This window comes from Danio aesculapii, chromosome 13 (genome assembly GCF_903798145.1).
Source record: "Danio aesculapii chromosome 13, fDanAes4.1, whole genome shotgun sequence".
In the NCBI taxonomy this organism is placed as follows: Eukaryota; Metazoa; Chordata; class Actinopteri; order Cypriniformes; family Danionidae; genus Danio; species Danio aesculapii.
The window spans coordinates 22823770-22842667 of record NC_079447.1 but is presented as its reverse complement, the minus strand read 5'-3'; the positions used below and the strand labels follow the sequence as shown (position 1 = coordinate 22842667).

General features: G+C 36.8%; 2 protein-coding genes across 4 annotated transcripts in view; both read left to right on the top strand.

The window, feature by feature from the left end:
• The window catches only part of zmiz1a (zinc finger, MIZ-type containing 1a), a 73870-nt gene extending 60789 nt beyond the window's left edge, over nucleotides 1–13081 (top strand). For 2 of the 3 annotated variants that reach the window (XM_056471538.1, XM_056471540.1), the window contains 9 exons: nucleotides 787–997; nucleotides 1222–1327; nucleotides 1434–1594; nucleotides 3883–3950; nucleotides 4052–4120; nucleotides 4230–4480; nucleotides 4707–4873; nucleotides 7558–7815; nucleotides 10278–13081. In XM_056471538.1, the coding sequence (XP_056327513.1) occupies nucleotides 787–997; nucleotides 1222–1327; nucleotides 1434–1594; nucleotides 3883–3950; nucleotides 4052–4120; nucleotides 4230–4480; nucleotides 4707–4873; nucleotides 7558–7815; nucleotides 10278–10385 (1399 nt within the window). In that variant the 3' untranslated portion in view covers nucleotides 10386–13081. The remainder of the gene's footprint in view (nucleotides 1–786; nucleotides 998–1221; nucleotides 1328–1433; nucleotides 1595–3882; nucleotides 3951–4051; nucleotides 4121–4229; nucleotides 4481–4706; nucleotides 4874–7557; nucleotides 7816–10277) is intronic. The other variant, XM_056471539.1, reaches the window with a different exon arrangement.
• Nucleotides 13082–14423: 1342 nt separating this feature from the next.
• Nucleotides 14424–17429, top strand: ppifa (peptidylprolyl isomerase Fa). The gene is made up of 6 exons (XM_056471541.1): nucleotides 14424–14679; nucleotides 14988–15018; nucleotides 15229–15317; nucleotides 15415–15511; nucleotides 16806–16881; nucleotides 16950–17429. Exons 1-6 carry the CDS (start codon nucleotides 14539–14541, stop codon nucleotides 17083–17085), a joined length of 570 nt encoding a protein of 189 aa, XP_056327516.1. The 5' UTR covers nucleotides 14424–14538; the 3' UTR covers nucleotides 17086–17429.
• The last annotated feature ends 1469 nt before the right edge of the window (nucleotides 17430–18898 follow it).

Sequence of the window (18898 nt, the reverse complement as noted above, 5' to 3'; positions counted from 1 at the left end):
CCACATTGCAGCGTTTTCAAGTAAAAACAGCCTCTTTAGCCTTGTTTTAAAAAGCTCTGTTTTCAGGGCTCGAGGACTCCGGGGAAGTGTGGACGGGAGGCAAAACCGTAGCAAAACTAATGCGTTTTAAAATAAAACGTATTAATGTAAACAGGGCCTTAGTTTGATAGTTGTGTGTATAAGTAGGGTTGGAACTAAACTGTCCAGAGCTTTGACCCTCCAGGAACTTCACACCTGTAAATTAGATTTACAATTGTTGCAAAGGACACAGCTCATTTCTAACACTCTATGTAACAATGTAAATGTTTTACTGCCCGTTTCAACAAGTTTGTTACATTTTTACTGGTGAAAAACATCTTTGAAGTGCCATCTGAAATATTCTTCTAAAAAATGAGCGTTTTTCTCAGCGTCCTGTGTTTATTCTCAGTCATTTTACTTTTAAATCAATGAAAAGAACTTATTCTTGTCATAGTAAATTTACTGAACCTACACACAGGAGCCTGAGAAAAATGCTTGTTTTAGAAGCATTTCAGATGGCAACATTTGAATAGTGTATATAATACAGCATTTAATATCACATGCTATCTTAATGTATAATTTTAGTCATATGGATTACTGGAGAGCTTATTTTGGGGGGCTTAACAGCCTCTAGTCACTATTTAATTTCATTAAGTGCAATATTGTTGTCATAGCATTACAAAAAACCGTAACATTTTGAGTTCCACTGAAGAAAGTCAGAACATGATTGAATAAAACAGTCCCTTAATTCTTCTGCATATCCTACAGATCTGATCTGGAACTGCAGTTTAAATGCTATCATCACGAGGACCGACAAATGAACACCAACTGGCCCGCATCCGTCCAAGTCAGCGTGAACGCCACACCGCTCACCATTGAGAGGGGCGACAATAAAACATCGCACAAACCCCTGCACCTAAAGCACGTTTGTCAGCCTGGGAGAAACACCATCCAGATCACAGTCACAGCCTGTTGTTGTGTGAGTATTCAATAATGTATAGTCTGTCATTTAACAGCCGTGTCAGAGAGCTGCGATACCAAATCAGATAACGCTGATTTGAAGCGACTTCTGTTCTGTTCTACATTTGCTGGTATCAGTTTTATGCTTCCCCCGTCTGAAAGCCGAACGGTGCAGATAGTGTATCATGTGATGGATATTCTGTGGTGAAGACCTGTTGTTTGATGATGGTGGTCTTGTTGCAGTCGCACTTGTTCGTGCTTCAGCTGGTGCACAGGCCGTCGGTCAGATCAGTCCTGCAGGGGCTCCTGAAGAAGAGGCTTCTTCCTGCCGAACACTGCATTACTAAAAGTAAGTAGACGCCGTGTACTTTGGGAGCCGCTGATGCCTGTCACTCTGCATTATCTTCTTCATCAACCTCTAATCTTTACAATGTCTGCTGTCTGTTTTGCTGCAGTTAAAAGAAACTTCAGTAGTGTAGCAGCGTCCACTGGGAACGCCACACTTAATGGAGAGGATGGAGTAGAGCAGACAGCCATCAAAGTGTCCCTCAAGTGTCCAATCACATTCCGACGGATCCAGCTTCCTGCCAGGGGACACGACTGTAAACATGTGCAGGTATGCATTGCTGGAGCTTGTCTAAATTAGGGGAAAATCTGAAGGTACATTTCCTGTATGAAAATGATACATTGACATCAATTTTTTGTGAGCCTAATCTTTTGGAACTAAAATATTGACTTGATTTTTAGTTTAAGGTCATGTTTGGATCATTTAAAGCAGGGGTGTCCAAGCTCGGTCCTGGAGGGCCGGTGTCCTGCACAGTTTAGCTCCAACTTCCTTTAACACACCCGCCTGGAAGTTTCTAGTGTACCTAGAAAGAGCTTGATTAGCTGGTTCAGGTGTGTTTAATTGTGGTTGGAACTAAAATATGCAGGACACCGGCCCTCCAGGACCGAGTTTGGACACCTCTGATTTAAAGGCATATTTGTATGTATTCAGGTATCTGACTGATGATGGTAAATGCTCATATTATATGAAGGTTAAAAAAGATCATTATAGAATTTATTATTAAGTTTTTAAAATTTTTGCAACCTTTTTTAGTCATATTCATCCAAAAAATGAACATTTACTCACTTTTTACTCATCCTTAAGTGTTCCAAATTTCTTTCTTCTGAGTTTCTTCTGTCAAACACAAAGAAAGATATTTTGAAGAAAGATGAAAACCTTTAATTATTGATGTCCGTTGTAAAATAAATAAATACTATGGAGGTCATTTGTTACAGTTGTTAACTTCAAACATATTCTGTGTTCAATCACAGAATAAGAATTGAGGGAAGTTTATTCATAAACTAATTTCGAGAGGATGACGTGCTTATGATTGACCACAGCTGGACCTGCATTAGCTAACGCATGATTCACCAATCGGATGATTCCTAACTCCCATTAAATAAGCAGAGTTTCTTACCTCAGACATCTTGGTCTTAAAGAATTCCCCCTTCCACCACTCCTCCTCCCTTTTCTTTGATTGGGTGGCACAGTGGTCCAGTGGTTAGCACTGTTGCCTCAAAGCAAGAATGTCACTGGGTCGAGTACATAACCGGCCCGTCAATGTTTCTGTGCGGAGTTTACATGTTCTACCCATGCATGCGTGGGTCTCCCCCAGGTTCTCCAGTTTCCTCCCACCGTCCAAAGACATGCAACATAGGTGAAATGACCAAACCAAATTGGAACCATAGATGAGCTCTTAATCAGCAGTATATCTTTTTGTCATTATCCATAAATAAGCAGGGGAGTCTCGAGATCTACCTGAGCTCAAACTTTCCTCTTGCCCTGTAAAAGGGAGGAAGCCCTGGGCTGGAGAATCTTATGAGCTCAGGGCTCTCTCCCAGGACAGCATGTCAAACACGCTTTATTACCAATCATCAGCTAAGTGTGAACTCTTAAAACTGGTTAAAGGAACAAGTAAAGACATAATAAACATTTTTTGGAAGAACTATCCCTTTAAATATTAGTATATTAATCAAATAATATTTATCATAAAAGAATATAAACAAATATTAACCTTTTTTTATGAGTTTCACTAAACTAAATTTAGTGTGGTTTAAGATTGTAATAATTACTAAATCCTATATGACCATGGTGTATTAGATTGTGCCCCATAAGTTTGTTTTTAAATAATTTAATTACATTTACCTATATAGTCTATATGATTCTGTATTCTTTTATATATTTCTATAGTTTAAATTTGCCTATATATTGTATGTTTATTACGGTAAATTACGTTGGAACTTTAGTTCAGTGGTTCCCAAAGTGGGGGTCGTGGGACAATGAAGGTGAGTTGTTTTCCAAAAATCTAATTAATTTTATTAAACCATTAAAATTACCATATTTTATCCATAACCTACTGAAGATATATATATATATATATATATATATATATATATATATATATATATATATATATATATATATATATATATATATATATATATAGTAGTTTATAGTTACAGCCTTTAGATTTGTTTTGTTCTATTGGATTGCGACCATTGGGATGATTACATTATATTAAAGCCATTAGCATCAGATGCAGCAGATTGATTTTATGGCACCAGACTAAACTTTCTGGCACATTTACAGCACTCACATACATATTTCTATATTTATAACCACCTCAGAGGATATTGGGGGTCACAAGTCACTGACATTGTTACTTTGGGGGTTGCAGGCTGAAAAGTTTGGGTACCCCTGCTTTAGTTCACCTGTATTTATTATTCTAAACATTGAAGTTGACAATTTACTTGCATTTAATATGCTTTTGATGTATATAAAATATTTCAGTGGCTGATCTCTATATCTGTTATTTTGCATTGAGTTTTATTTACATTTGAGGTAACTTTGTGTTGCAGTGCTTTGACTTAGAGTCGTATCTGCAGCTGAACTGTGAGAGAGGAACGTGGAGATGTCCTGTATGCAAGTACGTGGCAAACTACAACCAGATTTGCTTTGTGCAGCCGAATAAATGTGATCCGCTGTTCGTCTTGGCTGGGTGTTTTATACGTTTCTGTCTGTCCCCAGTAAAACAGCGTTATTGGAAGGCCTGGAGGTGGATCAGTACATGTGGGGAATTCTCAATGCCATTCAGAAGTAAGTTTATTATTCACGCAATTTTGTTTTTGCGAGATCTATAAAAATGCATTTAACAATCATAAGCATCCAGAAATTAACAGTCATAAATGTTGTCCTGTTCTTGCAGTTCGGAGTTTGAAGAGGTCAACATTGACCCTACGTGTAGTTGGAGGCCGGTGCCCATAAAGTCGGACATTCATATAAAGGAAGACCCAGATGGCCCTCTGGCCAAGCGTTTTAAAACAATGAGTCCCAGTCAAATGATCATGCCTAATGTGATGGATATGATCGCCCAGCTGGGTCCCGGCCCTTCGCCCTACACACCGCTCCCCCCTCAGCATGGAGGAAACAATGGAGAATATGGGGGCCAAGGTAGAGGTCAGCTCCCGATCAGTGCTCTTTCCTCTCCTCTCCTTAGTGTTTTACAAGCTCCTCTGTTTAAGCATGCTTAATTTTTTCCCTGCAGTCAGAAGAACAGTCAGAAGAGCTTAATGCTTGTGAGCTTTTAATGGGCTGATTTGCCGTCCAAGCTGTCTAAATCTCTTTGTCTCAGCATTACTGAGGTCATCGTTCCTCATTGCTATTTCTCTGTTTTGTGCATCAGGCAATAGTTACCAGGGCCATGGAAACTTTGACTTTCCCCACGGTAACTCTGGTGGCGGAGCTCCCATGAATGACTTCATGCACGGACCCCAGCTCTCACATCCACCAGACGTGCCCAACAGCCTCATGGGTCCCGACAAGCCTCTCGCCCATGGCATGCCTGACACGGTAGGTCACATCAAGCATCGATATTTGTCTAGGGTTAGGTATTATTTGTGTTTTTATGATTCCAGTAGCAAAACTATCTGCTTGTTAAGTGTGGCGTCACGCGAAACTGCTTACGGGTCAAAGCGCTCTATTAAACTGTAGAGGAGGAGACTCATTAAATATAGGGGAGACTCATTAAATGGTAAAAGTAAATGTTTACAAAGTGCTGTAGTACTTTCAAAAATAATTATCGCTCTATATAGAAATATATATATATATATCATACAGCCGTCCCCCCCACTTTAAAAATGTCCGCTACGCCTCTGTGTGTGTGTGTGTGTGTGTGTGTGTGTGTGTGTGTGTGTGTGTGTGTGTGTGTGTGTGTGTGTGTGTGTGTGTGTGTGTGTGTGTGTATATATATATATTTTATGATTATATAAAATATATATTTTATATTTTAGAATTTATGATGCAGCAAGTCCAGAGACTGTTGTGTACACCATGCTTTTATATCAAATTCACTTTAATGTGTGATAGGACTAAAAAGTGGCCATAAATGAATATTTTCTCAAGTCAAATGAGTAGTGGCTTGGACGCAGAAACAGTATTCCATACGTCACTGATACATCATGACTTAACAAGTGGTTAGTTTTAAAATGATACCAGTGCTTTTAAAAAAGATTCACAGAATGATGGCAATTAATAAAATAAATATAATAAAATATAAATAAGTAAAATATAAAGTATGTAACAATATAATGCAAGTTCAAAGTATTTCTAAAGAACTCGGTAATACAAAACTAACTTACATAAATTCACAAGAAAATCTGAGCCACCTATCTTTACTACAATAATTGAACATTAATTACAGTATCAATAACAGAAACATAGCTGGTATCCTTAGTTTTCTACAAAGCTGGCTCAATTTTCAGAATTATAATGCAGAAAATAGCCCATATTTTCATTCTGTGGTAAAAAAAAAATGCCCACAAAAAAGATAACATTATAGGGTTCATTTAATTTATGTTGGTTACAATTGCTAAAAATAATGTTTTGTTTTTTTTTGTTGGTATTTCAAACCAGAAAGGCAACCCCCACCCGCTAATATATTAAGCAATTAAGCATTTTACTATTAAAAAACACGTTGGCAATAATGTGTAACACATACGTATCTGATTATACAATGTTTAATTTTCTTTGACACCAGGGTCTCCGATTATCCTCAGAAATATTCAAAGGCTCCAGTTGGCTTATTGGAGAATGACTATTTATTTATAGTGTGTACGCACATTTCCTATCTCACAATGTTTTTGAGCTTTACATAATCAGCCCAATCTCATGAGGAAACAACTGTTTTACATATTGTCAGAAAAGTGTCAGTAAATGAAAATTAGGGCTGGGCAATTAATCAAAATCAACATTCAGATCCTGTAATCAATCAACTTTTTCCAGGTCAACTTTCCCTACTTGTGTGGAGTTACATGACCCTGCTCGGTTAAGGCTGAATTATACTTATTATATTATGATTTATATTTATTATTCATTCATTCATTTTCTTTTCGGCTTAGTGCCTTTATTAATCAGGGGTTGCCACAGCAGAATGAACCACCAACGTATCCATCATATGTTTTACGCAGCGGATGCTCTTTCAGCTGCGACCCATCACCAGGAAACATCCATACACTCTCATCCACATACATACTCTTTGGACAATTTAGCTTACGCAATTCACCTAGAGCGCATGTGTTGGACTTGTGGAAGAAACCGGAGCACCCAGAGGAAACCCACGCAAACACGGGGAGAACATGCAAAGTCCACGCAGAAATGCCAGCTGACCCAGCCGAGGCCTTCTAGCTGTGAGGCGACAGCGCTACCCACTGCGCCACCTTATACTTATTATAATATTATGATATTATACTTCTGCCAAGGGCACGCGCACAGTCCGATGCAGCCTTCGCATACCCACACACCTCTCAAAAAAATGCACATACACGTCATGACGCGTAGCGCAAGCTTTGTGATTGGTTGGTTTGGTAGTGGTGACGACGGTGGGCGGCGCAGAGAGCCACGTTTTAGGCAATGTGTGTTTTAATTTCAGTGATTCAGCGTTGATCTTCAATCAATAATCATAGACAATCAAAAGTAGACAGTGTGTGTTTACTTCAATTATTTTAAAATCAAGTAATGCACCCTTCATTCAGAAAACTCTCTCTTGTAATATGCGAGCAGATTTACTAAAGGAAAGTTGTCAGTGAACTGTAAGGGCAAAAACATAAAATAAATAAATAAATAATCGTTCAATAATCATAATAGAGTTAAAATGTTCAATTGATCAAGATTTTGATTTGATTTGACCTAATGAAATGTATGACTTATAAAAAGCCCACCACTAAACCCAACCGTTATTGTGGGATGAGCCAATCATACTAAAATGTACAAATGAGATTGTACAAGTTCATACAGTACCAATTAACCACTTAAACAGGAAATGTGTGTTCATCAATAAAGGGGAATAAAAAAAAAATCTGACAATCCACTTGCTAGGTTAAAAAGAAAGTATATATTTATCAAATCCTCTGAGGGTGTGTGTGCTGTGGAATCATCTGCATGGCACTCGTCCTGCTGTGTGTGTGTGTGTGGCCTGTCACTTGATCTCCCTCAGCAGTAGAGCTCCACCTTATCGCTCCTCTGTCCTCCCTCCGCAGATGCCTCATCCTGTGAGTGCTGATCAATCCCATGCTTCCATGCAGCCAGGCATGCACGCGTCCCCCCACCCCAACAGCCAATCAGCTCAGCCATTGCATCACAGCGGCCCCCCATCATCTCAGCCCCCTCGCCAGCCCCCGTCCCAACAGCAGCCCAGCCAAAACACTCACCCGCATCCCGACATGAGCTTCAACCCCTCCGCTGATGGCCAGCCTGGTGGACAGGGGCCCGCAGACATGCCTGAGCCTTCTCTGGACGTGAGTATGGTTTCTGGATCACGCACTACTAACATTCCTGCTCAATCATGCAAGCGTCTCGCTTTCCTCATGATTCAAAGCTCTGCGTGTTTCCTAGACATTCTGATTTAAGGAATGTTCCAGATTTAGCATAGGTGGTGGAAGCATATTTAGCACAATGTTGACTACCACAAAACGATTTAACTTTCACTTTGGAAAGTTATGTCCTGGGCTATATGGTATGTCCAGCTTTGACAACTTCAAAGTTCACCCCAAAATGAAAATTGTCATCATTTATTCATCCTCAAAATTGTTATCTTTGAAGCACATACAATTTGTAATAAAATCTAAGAGATTTCTGTCTCACCATTGAAAATCTGTTAATCCAAAACTCTGGCACTTCAAAACATCAGAATGTATCGAGGGATTTAATCCACGTATTTAGAACATATGCAGTTTGATCATCAAGCAGTGTTTCATCATTAAAAACCAACGAGGTTCATACTCGTCACATCAGCACATTTGGGCTTTCTCAAGAAACAATAAGATTTTTGGTGTTCATGGATACAAAGAGATTTGATCATCATATAAAATGATTGCTTTTCTTCAAGAGACTTGATTTGATGTGGATTCACATTGATTTATTTCATAATGCTTTAACACGAGCGTGTTCAGTCTTTTAGATGCAACAGACCCCCAAATATGACCATTCCATGAGAGATCCCCCTCAAAATGGAAAACAGTATCTATATGGGGGTAACACTTTATTACTTTACACTATGAATCATCTATTAAGCATTATCAAGCATAGTTAATTCAATATTTGTTAAGCATTATCTACATTAATATACGTTAGTAAGCAGTTTAAGTACAGCTACAAATGCTGTATTCTTGACTTATAAGCACATTTATATTGTGCTTAATGATTGTATTTTCATACTTTATTACTTATTAATTGTTCATTACTAAATTCAGTATTGTATTATTTATGAACCATTTGTATTTAAGAGTAGTTGGTGGCTTTTAGAATCGTTCAGAATGAGTAAGTAAACTATTAATAAACTATTCAAATCAACATTTCTATATTTTATTATTCAGGCATTTAGTAATGGTTACTTTGTATGTTAACAAATGCTTTATTAACTCAACTTCATCCAGTTTTGTGACCTAATCTAAAGTGGGGACTTTTATGCTTTGTAAATCCCTTATAAATGACAATTAAAGGCTCTGTATCAGATTAACAATAATTTTTTGCTATCTAATGTAAAAAATAAAACTACTTGAAGCTTTAAACATTGCCGAACAACAGGAGTGTCAAAATACAATTAGAAATAAAAACAATTAAATAAAATTTGACAAAACAACAATATAATCATTTAACAATATATTATGATGCAACATTTCAAAGTCATTTAGCGATGTTTAAACTGTACAGTAATTTTATTTTAGATAAGATTGCAAATTTTAATCTTTATTAGATACGGTTTCATTTGTGAATCTTCAAATAAATAGAAATTAAAGTTGTTTATTTCCTTTTTTTTCCTGCATATAACAGAGCCTTTAATTGTCATTTATAAGGGATTTACAAAGCATAAATAGTCCTCACTTTAGATTAGGTCACAAAACTGGATGAAGTTGACTTAATAAGCATTTGTTAACATACAAATTAACTATTACTATAGGCCTGGATAATAAGATGTGCGAATGTTAATTTGAATAGTTTATTAATCATTTACTTCTGCATTCTGAATGATCTATTGATCTAATGATCTATTCTTAAAGAACTAATGAAAAAATTATCATTAACAAAGTATGAAAAACAATCATTAGGCACATTTTAAATGTGCTTATATTAAGTCAAGAATACAGCATTTGTAGCTAAACTTATAAACTACTTACTAACGTTTATTAATGTCGACTTAATACTTTACAGATAACGAATTCACCATTTGCTAATGCTTAAATAATGATTCATAGTGTGTAGTTATTATTAAGTGTTACCGGACCCCCTAGCACTCCCATGTGACCCTAGTTTTATTCATGCTTTGACAGGCATTTTTAAGTGTCCCATTGTTTAGAGAATAGGCTTCAAGTAGAGGGACAAAAATCTCTCATCATGTTCCAGTGATTAACGTTTTATGGGTTTGGAACAACCTGAGAGTGAGTAAATCATGACAGCACTTTTGTTTTGGGTGAACAAACCCTTGTATCCCATAAACCCTAAAACGACTGTATGAATGAATATTTAAACATCTTTACAGCTCAAATAATACCAAGCAATGTGGCCTTTTTTACCCAGTTATTAGATGCATAAAAATAAGTTGTCCCTCATCCATTCTCACTATAATCTCGATGACAATGATGTATTTTTAATTTGTGGCATTATGTTGTATGAGCTTGACTTACTGTACATTGAACCCAATATATCCCTACTCTTGAGCGTTTTGTAGATGCTAAACGTCTGTCTGTCCTATTCTACACAGCTTCTTCCAGAACTGCCGAACCCAGATGAGCTGCTGTCATATTTAGACCCTCCAGACCTCCCGAGCAGCAGCAACGATGATCTGCTTTCCCTCTTTGAAAACAACTGACTTCCTCCAGTCGGCCTTTTCCCACAGGCCCTCAGATAGTTTGGCTGTCAGGAACGGAGAGGCACCTGAAGACTGACTCTGTACTTTGCAAACAGGAAACAGCCATCCTTTTGCCTCTTCCTCGTGTAAATAATCTCACTCTTTTACAAGCAACCTTTTCCACGCATATATGGCAGCCATGTTGGTTGGCACTAAAGTGATATCTTTCAATACTATTGGAAATACATGTGCAGCTATAATCAGTTCATACGAATACGTCACACAGAACTGCGTGCGCGCTCACTAGGAAAGTATTGTAGCATTTTTAATTCAGATTTTTTTCCTTTTGTGAAAAGAAGACCTGAATAGAAAACAGATATCTAATTATATAAATATATATATTTCTTCCTGTACCGGCCTCTGTGTGTCCGCAATCTCTTGAAGGTCTGTTCTTCCAAGCTCTAACACCACGGCTTCCCAAATCCTCGTCCGCTGGATGTCCACACTGTTCGTCTGTCCATCTCCATCATAAACAAAAAACAGGAAAAAAAGCACAAGAGAATGCGTCAAACTGCATCTGGAAGCCTGTAAAGGAGACAACAAAAGGGAAGAAAAGCTCACCTCTCGACCACAGGAACCATCTTAATCCTCCCATCCCAGAGACTAGCGATGGGAGTCCTGCGAAAAGTCGCTCACGCTGCAAGACGATGCGATTCATATGTCCAGCACTTTCAGACATATGCGTCACGTTTCCTTATCGAGACAGGATGGCAAACGTTTCTGTATTCACAGCATCTTCCGACAGATTGGACTCTCCACATTGGCAGTAAAAGAAGAAAGCAGTTGGCTTTTGGAAGGGTAGCCAGTCAGTTTTGTGTCATCTCATCTTCTCTGTCATGCATGAGGCTTGGTCATTTTAGGCTCTCAGTGTACCGTTTGTACCCCACAAACTGTTTATGATGTTAAAACACTCACTGTTGCCAATATCCTTTTATTTTTGTTGTCATTTCTCGTTTTTAATTCTGCCTTTTATTCATGAACTGTCATGGTAACGTTTTATTTTATAATGCACAATATATTGTTCATATAATTGTGTTTTCTTTGTACAAAATATGTACATTTTATTCTCGAGATGTCCATAGATTACCAAAGTTATGCACCCTGATTTGAGAAGGTGGCCCAAAGCGGTTTTAAAGAGACCATTTCCCCATTGAATTTGATTGAAATGTGTAATTTGTCCCACTTTTATCATTTTGTTTACACGGTAATTCTACAGCAAACAATGAAGAAAGTGTTTTTAGGATAACTTCTATATTTATAGATTGTACTTTTTAATTCATTTACATGATTAAGCTATCTCAACACCCATTGATGCATCAATCAGTGCTCTGTAAGTCCTTTATAACAGCAGCTCAGTCGATTTTCACAAAATGTTAATTTTTTCCTGTATTTTCTTTGCTTTTAAATCAAAATGACCCTCTCAAATAGTTTCTCAGTATTTATGACATTATAATAATGACAATTCCATCATTCTCAAAGACTGTCGAAGAGCTACGATTGAATATTAGTTTGGGATGCGTTTATCGGTTTTAAGTTATTTTGTATGAATTGCAATATTACGTTTCTAGTTTGTTTGTTTTCTTCTGTTCTTCTTGGTGTAGAATTATGTACAAAAGAAATGATGTTTGTCGTCGACAATTGAAACACTTGGAACTCCAGCAGGAAAATGTGGGTTCAAGTTCTATAGCGTTTGTCTTGTTGTTCACTTGTATATCCTTTTTCAAAGATGCACTGCCACATACTCGTTCCCACTTTGTAGACACAAATAGGCATAAACTGAACTTTAAACTGTGCTATCCATGTACAGTCGCTGAGGAGACAGTGGCCACCGAGGCAGGAACACAAAGCCTTGAACCAACTGGACGGTGTGCGTGCGTGCGCGTGCGCGTGTGTGTGTAAGCGTGTGTGAGTGTGTTCAGGGTTCGGAGAGGGTCGAAGGAAAAAGGGGGAAGGGGCACATTAGGGATGCATGTACATATGTAAATGATAAATAGAGACACGTTAACAGAAATGTATTCATTTTCCCCAGGGGAATGTGCATTGTGTATTTAGAATTTGTAAAGCTTGCATCCTCCCATCAGAATCTAAATTGGGTAAAATGAATCTGTGTTTGTTAGTGTCTGTGGAACCTCGAAGCATTTGTTCACTTTTGTAAAATACTCATCCCACATTGACTGAGGAATTCGGGGAGGGGAGATAAAAGGAAAAAAAAGACACATTTGTTTTACATTTGTGTAATATTTAGCTTATGTGTATTGCTCCATTTCTTGTGTACTTAATAAGGTGCTACAGAAGATGATGAAGAAAATCCTTTGGGGGGGGAAATCAATTGGACAATAGGGACACGGGGACCAGAAGCGGTTCCAAAAGATTGTAACCAAAATCCAGAGTTTGTACAATTTTGATATCACGATCAGGAAAATGTAAAACAAAAACAATGAGGTACAATCTTGAGGTGATTGGCACCAAACGTTGCAGTTGTCTTCGCTTGTACATTCTGTTGTACAATCATTTCATATTCTAAACTGGTCAGAAGAAAGAAAAAAAAAGAAAAACAAAAAACTAATTGTGATTTTTAGTCTTGCAAAACTGTATGTAGTTAGATGCTGTGACATCCTAATATTTATCTAATAAATATGTATTCAGATGAAACAAGATTGCGGTTTTTCTGGTCTTTTATTTAGTGTGTGCTTCAATGGCTGCGAAAACCACAGGCTTTACAAGAAAACAACCACAGACAACAAAGCTAGCAGAACTGGTTTGTAATCACTGGTAGACTAATAAAAAGGCATCCTCGAGAGAACACACCGAGGAAAAATAAAATAGTAGAAAGTTGGACTTAAACTTGAATCGATTCACAAAAAAGATTTGTTCTGAGACATTGGCTGCCTTGAGTAGGTTTATCTATTTAAATATTTACTTTGCAACCATTGTTGTATATAAATGTGAGCAATGTGGTGCAAGTAGTTAGTCGTGTAAATCAAATCTAGACATCCTACATTTACCAAATGTTCATGCTACAAAAAAGTTTCTCTTCAGAATTCTTACAAAAATAGTTCTTATTACAAAATAAGAACATCCACATATTAAAATTAAAATCAATAAAAAGGGTAAACTAATGAGGAATAAATGAATAACTGTGTTAATAAAAAGAAAACACTAAAAAGATTTCATTTGGTAGGTCATTTTTGTTCAAGGATGTAATATTTCCCTGCTGAAAAAAACAGCAGGTATGCTGGTAAGGTATGTTTTGATACAGGTCTTACTGGTTTAAATGCTAGCCTTGCTGCTTTTAGTGCTTTTTTTGCTGGTCTCAATGCCTGACCAGCGAGACCAGCATCGAGACCATGAAATCCAGCATACCAGCATCAAAACACACTTTACCAGCAAACATGCTGTTTTTTTCAGCAGGGTTGGCATGGGAAATAGACTAGGAGTTCAAGAAACGTTTTCAAACATTGTGTTTTAGTGTGAGTAAAAGCAAATCATATCTTTTAAGAAAAGCAGAAAAGTTTCTTTGTACAAATAAAAAAAGTAGACAGAATATTGGCAAATTATACCAACGTACCATCTCAGATACTGTACAAATACAGTCAAATTCCTTTTTCTGTTGTTTCACACGTTTAGACGTTATGACTTTTAAAAATGTAATTAAGATATAAATCTAAATTAAGACTAATAACTCCAGATTATGATTTAAGAGTCTTAATAATGAGGTAAAAGACGAAATAATGCCTAAATAAAACGTAATTCCTTGCAAAGCTCATAGACAGGACAAACTATGCATAAAAAGTTAAAAAGCTATAATGAACTCTGAGGCGATCGTTTTTAGATAAAAGGCCGATTCCATACTTGCCTTTAATCAAAAAATGACGATTCAAGTTTTGTTTGGAGTTAAGAAAGTAATTTCTTTTTGACTCCTCAGACCACATGGCGCCGCTGTTGACTTTATTATGACCATTTTACACGATCGCTCATGCCTTTAACCGTAGAAGAACATGTCACGTGTTTCTTGTGTACAGTTAACTGCTCTATGGTGAACACTGTTATAACCTTGAATTCTGATTATTTCTTTAATGTATTTTGTTGATGGGTTTTCAACACTACAGCAAGAATGTTACAGATGAAAAGCCGTTTGAAATATTGCTCTGTCTCACTCGCTGCGAGCAGGCTGCTATCAGGACCAGGAAAGAACCCTGTTGTGTTTATGGATATTGCAGCTGACGGCGAGTTCATTGGAAGAATTATTATTGAGGCAAGTCCTGCTTTATTGTTATACTTGTTGTAAGTAACGAAGTATAACGTTAAATGAACGAACCCGAGACCGAAAAGTCGATATACTATACAAATATAGCATACACTTAGTAACTTAGTCTAAAATAATAATAATACATTTCTTCTTGCCATGTCTTCCAATGACAAAGTAACATGAATAATGTTAGTTTTTAGCAGTCATTTCAAAGTTAAATACGACTAAATGTATAGAATTACGATATTGTTGACAATAGTAATATTATTTTTAATTAAATATTCTAAAGACCGGTTTTCATATTTTATTTGCAGCTTTTTGCTGATGTTGTACCCAAAACAGTTGGTAAGAACCCATGCATTTCATCCAATATAATCACTTTATCACTATATTACTTAATATTACTTATATTTACTAACCCTACTCTAACTTGCAAAACATACAAACAACTGAAAATATTCAACAAACAATATAAAACTATATAATATAACAACTAAACATTAATTCATACGGATAAACAAATAATGCAAATACATAATGGTTCTTGTCTTTCAGCAAACTTTCGTGCCCTGTGTACAGGAGAGCATGGTTTTGGATATAAAGGTTCAGTGTTTCACAGAATCATCCCAGAGTTCATGTGTCAGGTGACTTTTTTTTTTATTATTAATTAATTATTTTTTTTTATTTATGAGTTAAAGTTTTGGTCCCAAGGCCATCTAATAACTTATGTTCTGTTGACAGGGTGGAGATTTCACTAATCATAATGGCACTGGTGGAAAGTCTATTTATGGAAAGAAATTTAACGATGAGAATTTCAAGCTGAAACACACTGGAGCAGGTGATGTCACTCACTATTGTACACTACTTCCCATGAACAGGCACAGTAATAGAGGGTTAAAGACTATAATACAGTCCATCATGTGGCAAAAATGGCACAAAAATTATTAACACTGAGTTTTTTGCAATTTTTGGTCAAAATGCTATACATTTTTGTTGTGTTAAAATGTATCATTTACATTAAGTCTTAAATAGTTTGTTTTTATTATAAGCGGTTTATAGTAGTTGGTTGAATTGATCGATACAATTAAAAAAACCACATAAATGCTATTGATGATGCATTTATGAATGTAAAAATGCACCTTTGATTAATTTTATATTGCCTCTTAATGTTAAAAGTTCATTTCTGGCTTTGTATGGAACATTTTGTTTGTTTGGTTTATATATTTGTGCATTCCTGAATTGATTCATTCCTGTGCAGAAATGATTTTGGGGCTATGAGGTCAGGGGTGTTGAGCTGATGAATAAGCTGTGAAATGTTCAAACTGTAAATAAGTTGTAAACTTAAATGCAGAATGGAAAGATATGATAACGGCAAAATTAAATGAAAGACACTTTACAAATGTTATGGTCCACTTTTGTTATAATCCCATTTTGATGAATGAAGTTGCTGTTATTATGTAATATGTGTTTAGCTGTATTGATCTTGCCATGAAATAAGTTGCAAACGGGCAATAAATAAACAAACATGAAAGCATAAATGTTAAAAACATATAGTAATAATTTATAAGAAACTGTCAATGTAGGTAAAGTTGATTTCTGTAAAATTCCAGGAGTACATTTGAGTGAGTATCTAATCTATTGAGTTCCTCTGGGATCTTAATCAGCACAATTTGTCAAAATGTGCACAAACTGCATGTGCACATCTGAATGAGTCCACAAGGTGGCGGTAGGGCTTCCTCAATTGCAGGAACTGATTTTGTAATCTTTAAACAAATGACCTACTTTCTAAAAGCCAGCGTATCCCAATGCACTTTTTTGGTGCCAGGGGGATCCTACACCACAAACCGTCTTGATAGATGAATATGGGCAAATAGTGTTGGGTTGTGTAATACATGACTGGATGTAATTGTAGTAGAGAGCCGTAACTTACCCAACCCAGATGTTGTGTTTGGTCCAGTACCTCCTGCTGCTTTGTAAAACTTCTTCTCTGCTTGTTATTGTGGAACTGTTGATTGTTAGATTTTCCCTGAATCTCTATATCATTAAATGATTTAAAGTGACAAATTGGCCTGTAAAAAGCATGCAGTAACGCAGAAGGTGGTCTGATTTTTTTTATGCTCCTTTTCTTGTAGGTATTTTATCAATGGCAAACTCTGGGCCAAACACAAATGGATCTCAGTTTTTCATCTGCACTGCAAAAACAGAATGGTAAGCTTTTGAGGATTACCTTGATTTTACTTTTGCTTTGAAATGATGGCTGTGTCATTTTATTTCAGGCTGGATGGGAAGCATGTTGTGTTTGGACAGGTCAAAGAGGGAATGGAGACGGTCTCTCTGATGGAGTCCTATGGCCTGCATGATGGAGGAACTGTGAAGAAGGTTGCCATCACAGACTGCGGAGAACTCAAGTAACCCAGGACATATGTTTGATTATAATCGAACCAAAACTCCTTAAGCATGTATTTTTTCTACAGTACTCACCTATCGCCATGTTAATGTGTCATTCTGTGGATTCATTAACATGTTTTATGCTTGCTAAGTAAGCAACAGTCTCGGTGCGTATGGTTATAACTTACTCCTACACAAGAAGCCTTGCTTATGGGTCAAACACCATGGGCATTGAGGAAATGTACTCTGTTAAAGCCATTTTTTGGTTTTGAAATGAGGATAAATGCTATATGGAGATTGTTTACTTTCTAAGAACGATGCCAGAGAAACCCCAGGAGGCATTTTAAATAAATAAATTACACACAGAACTGGTTTTGACATATGGAATTTCTTCCAGGATATTTGCATCCTGTGCCCATTTTTTTTTTTTTTTTTAATGACTCAAGGCTGTTTTCCAGATGAGGGTCTGCTACAACTTCAGCAGTATATCTGGTTGCGTGGCAGGCTTTTTAAATCTTCCTGAGAATGATTCTAAAAGCTTTTTTTAGTCTCTATGCAGCGACAAGATTTCCTGTCCCCCAAAGCAGGATATGACATCCTGTTTGGCTATGAAGCCTCTCCACCTCCAGTGTGAAACATTCAGCAAGAATCCTCCAAACATGTTTAACACAATAGTTGCAGAGACAGTTGGGAATAGGAGATCGTCAGCTGTGTTCCATTATAACTGACATCCACATAGCCTGAAATGAAAATGAGCGGTTCGTTTCAGATGGCGTGTAGGTGTAGCTTATCACAGTAATGCCTTATGAAAGTAAATTATGAAGCTTTGTGGAAAACACTGCTTTCTCATAAATGAAACCATATGGGCTATGAACTCACGACGGCTTTGTTTGACTTCTCCGATTGCACTGTTGCTATAGAGACGTTCTCATTCCCGTTCTGTTTAAGTCTGCATTGTTGCAACAAACTTGATATAATTTGGGCCTCCACCCTCTAGTGAAGTTTAAGGGATTTGGAATGTGTAGACCAATTACTTAAAGTTGGCTTCGAGAGTAAAGCAAGCATCATTGCCAAGTCCTAACCTTCACATACAGCGCTCATATGTTTACAATCATTACAAGTAATTAAGCTGAGTGAAAAAATACACATCTGTGTCTTCAGACCTGCGCTTTTCAGAGCCCAGCTGAAACTGAAAGCGTGTTCGCTGGTGATGGCTGCTTTTGAAGCATTGCTTCATCAACTTTCCAAAGCTTTATGATGAATCTCGTTTCAAATATCAGAGGTTCAAAGTGTGTAAACGAGGCTTTGATGTCACAAGATACAACCATAACTACAGCATACTGAAGCTTTTTTTCTCTTCATAGTCACAATATTACACATTACTGTAGAATACATGTGTCAGAACCACATCATGAAGCAGATCTTTATTTGTGTTTGTTAGGAATTTGTGTGCTATTTTATAAATCTAACATTTTACTGTGAACAAACGCACTAGGAAATGTGTTAAGACAGTGTCTTAAATGTGATTAGCCATGCGAAGCTCATGTAAATCTTCTAAATTCACACTGCAGGGACAGGAGAATACACACTAGAAACAATCGTTGACAATTTGTCTGGCTCTCAAATACATGATTAGGAAATAACTCAAGATCACATGTAAGATCAGAGTAGAGATTTGGAGGTCAAAAAATAATTCTTCAATATGCTACGACAAATGTTTCTGCTTTGTTTAGTTTATTGATTTTGTAAAGGTTATTTATTCTCATAAATAAATAAAAACTCTCCAAATCTTGCTCTCTGATTGGCTGTAGGTCAGAACTTATTTCCCACAGCAGGA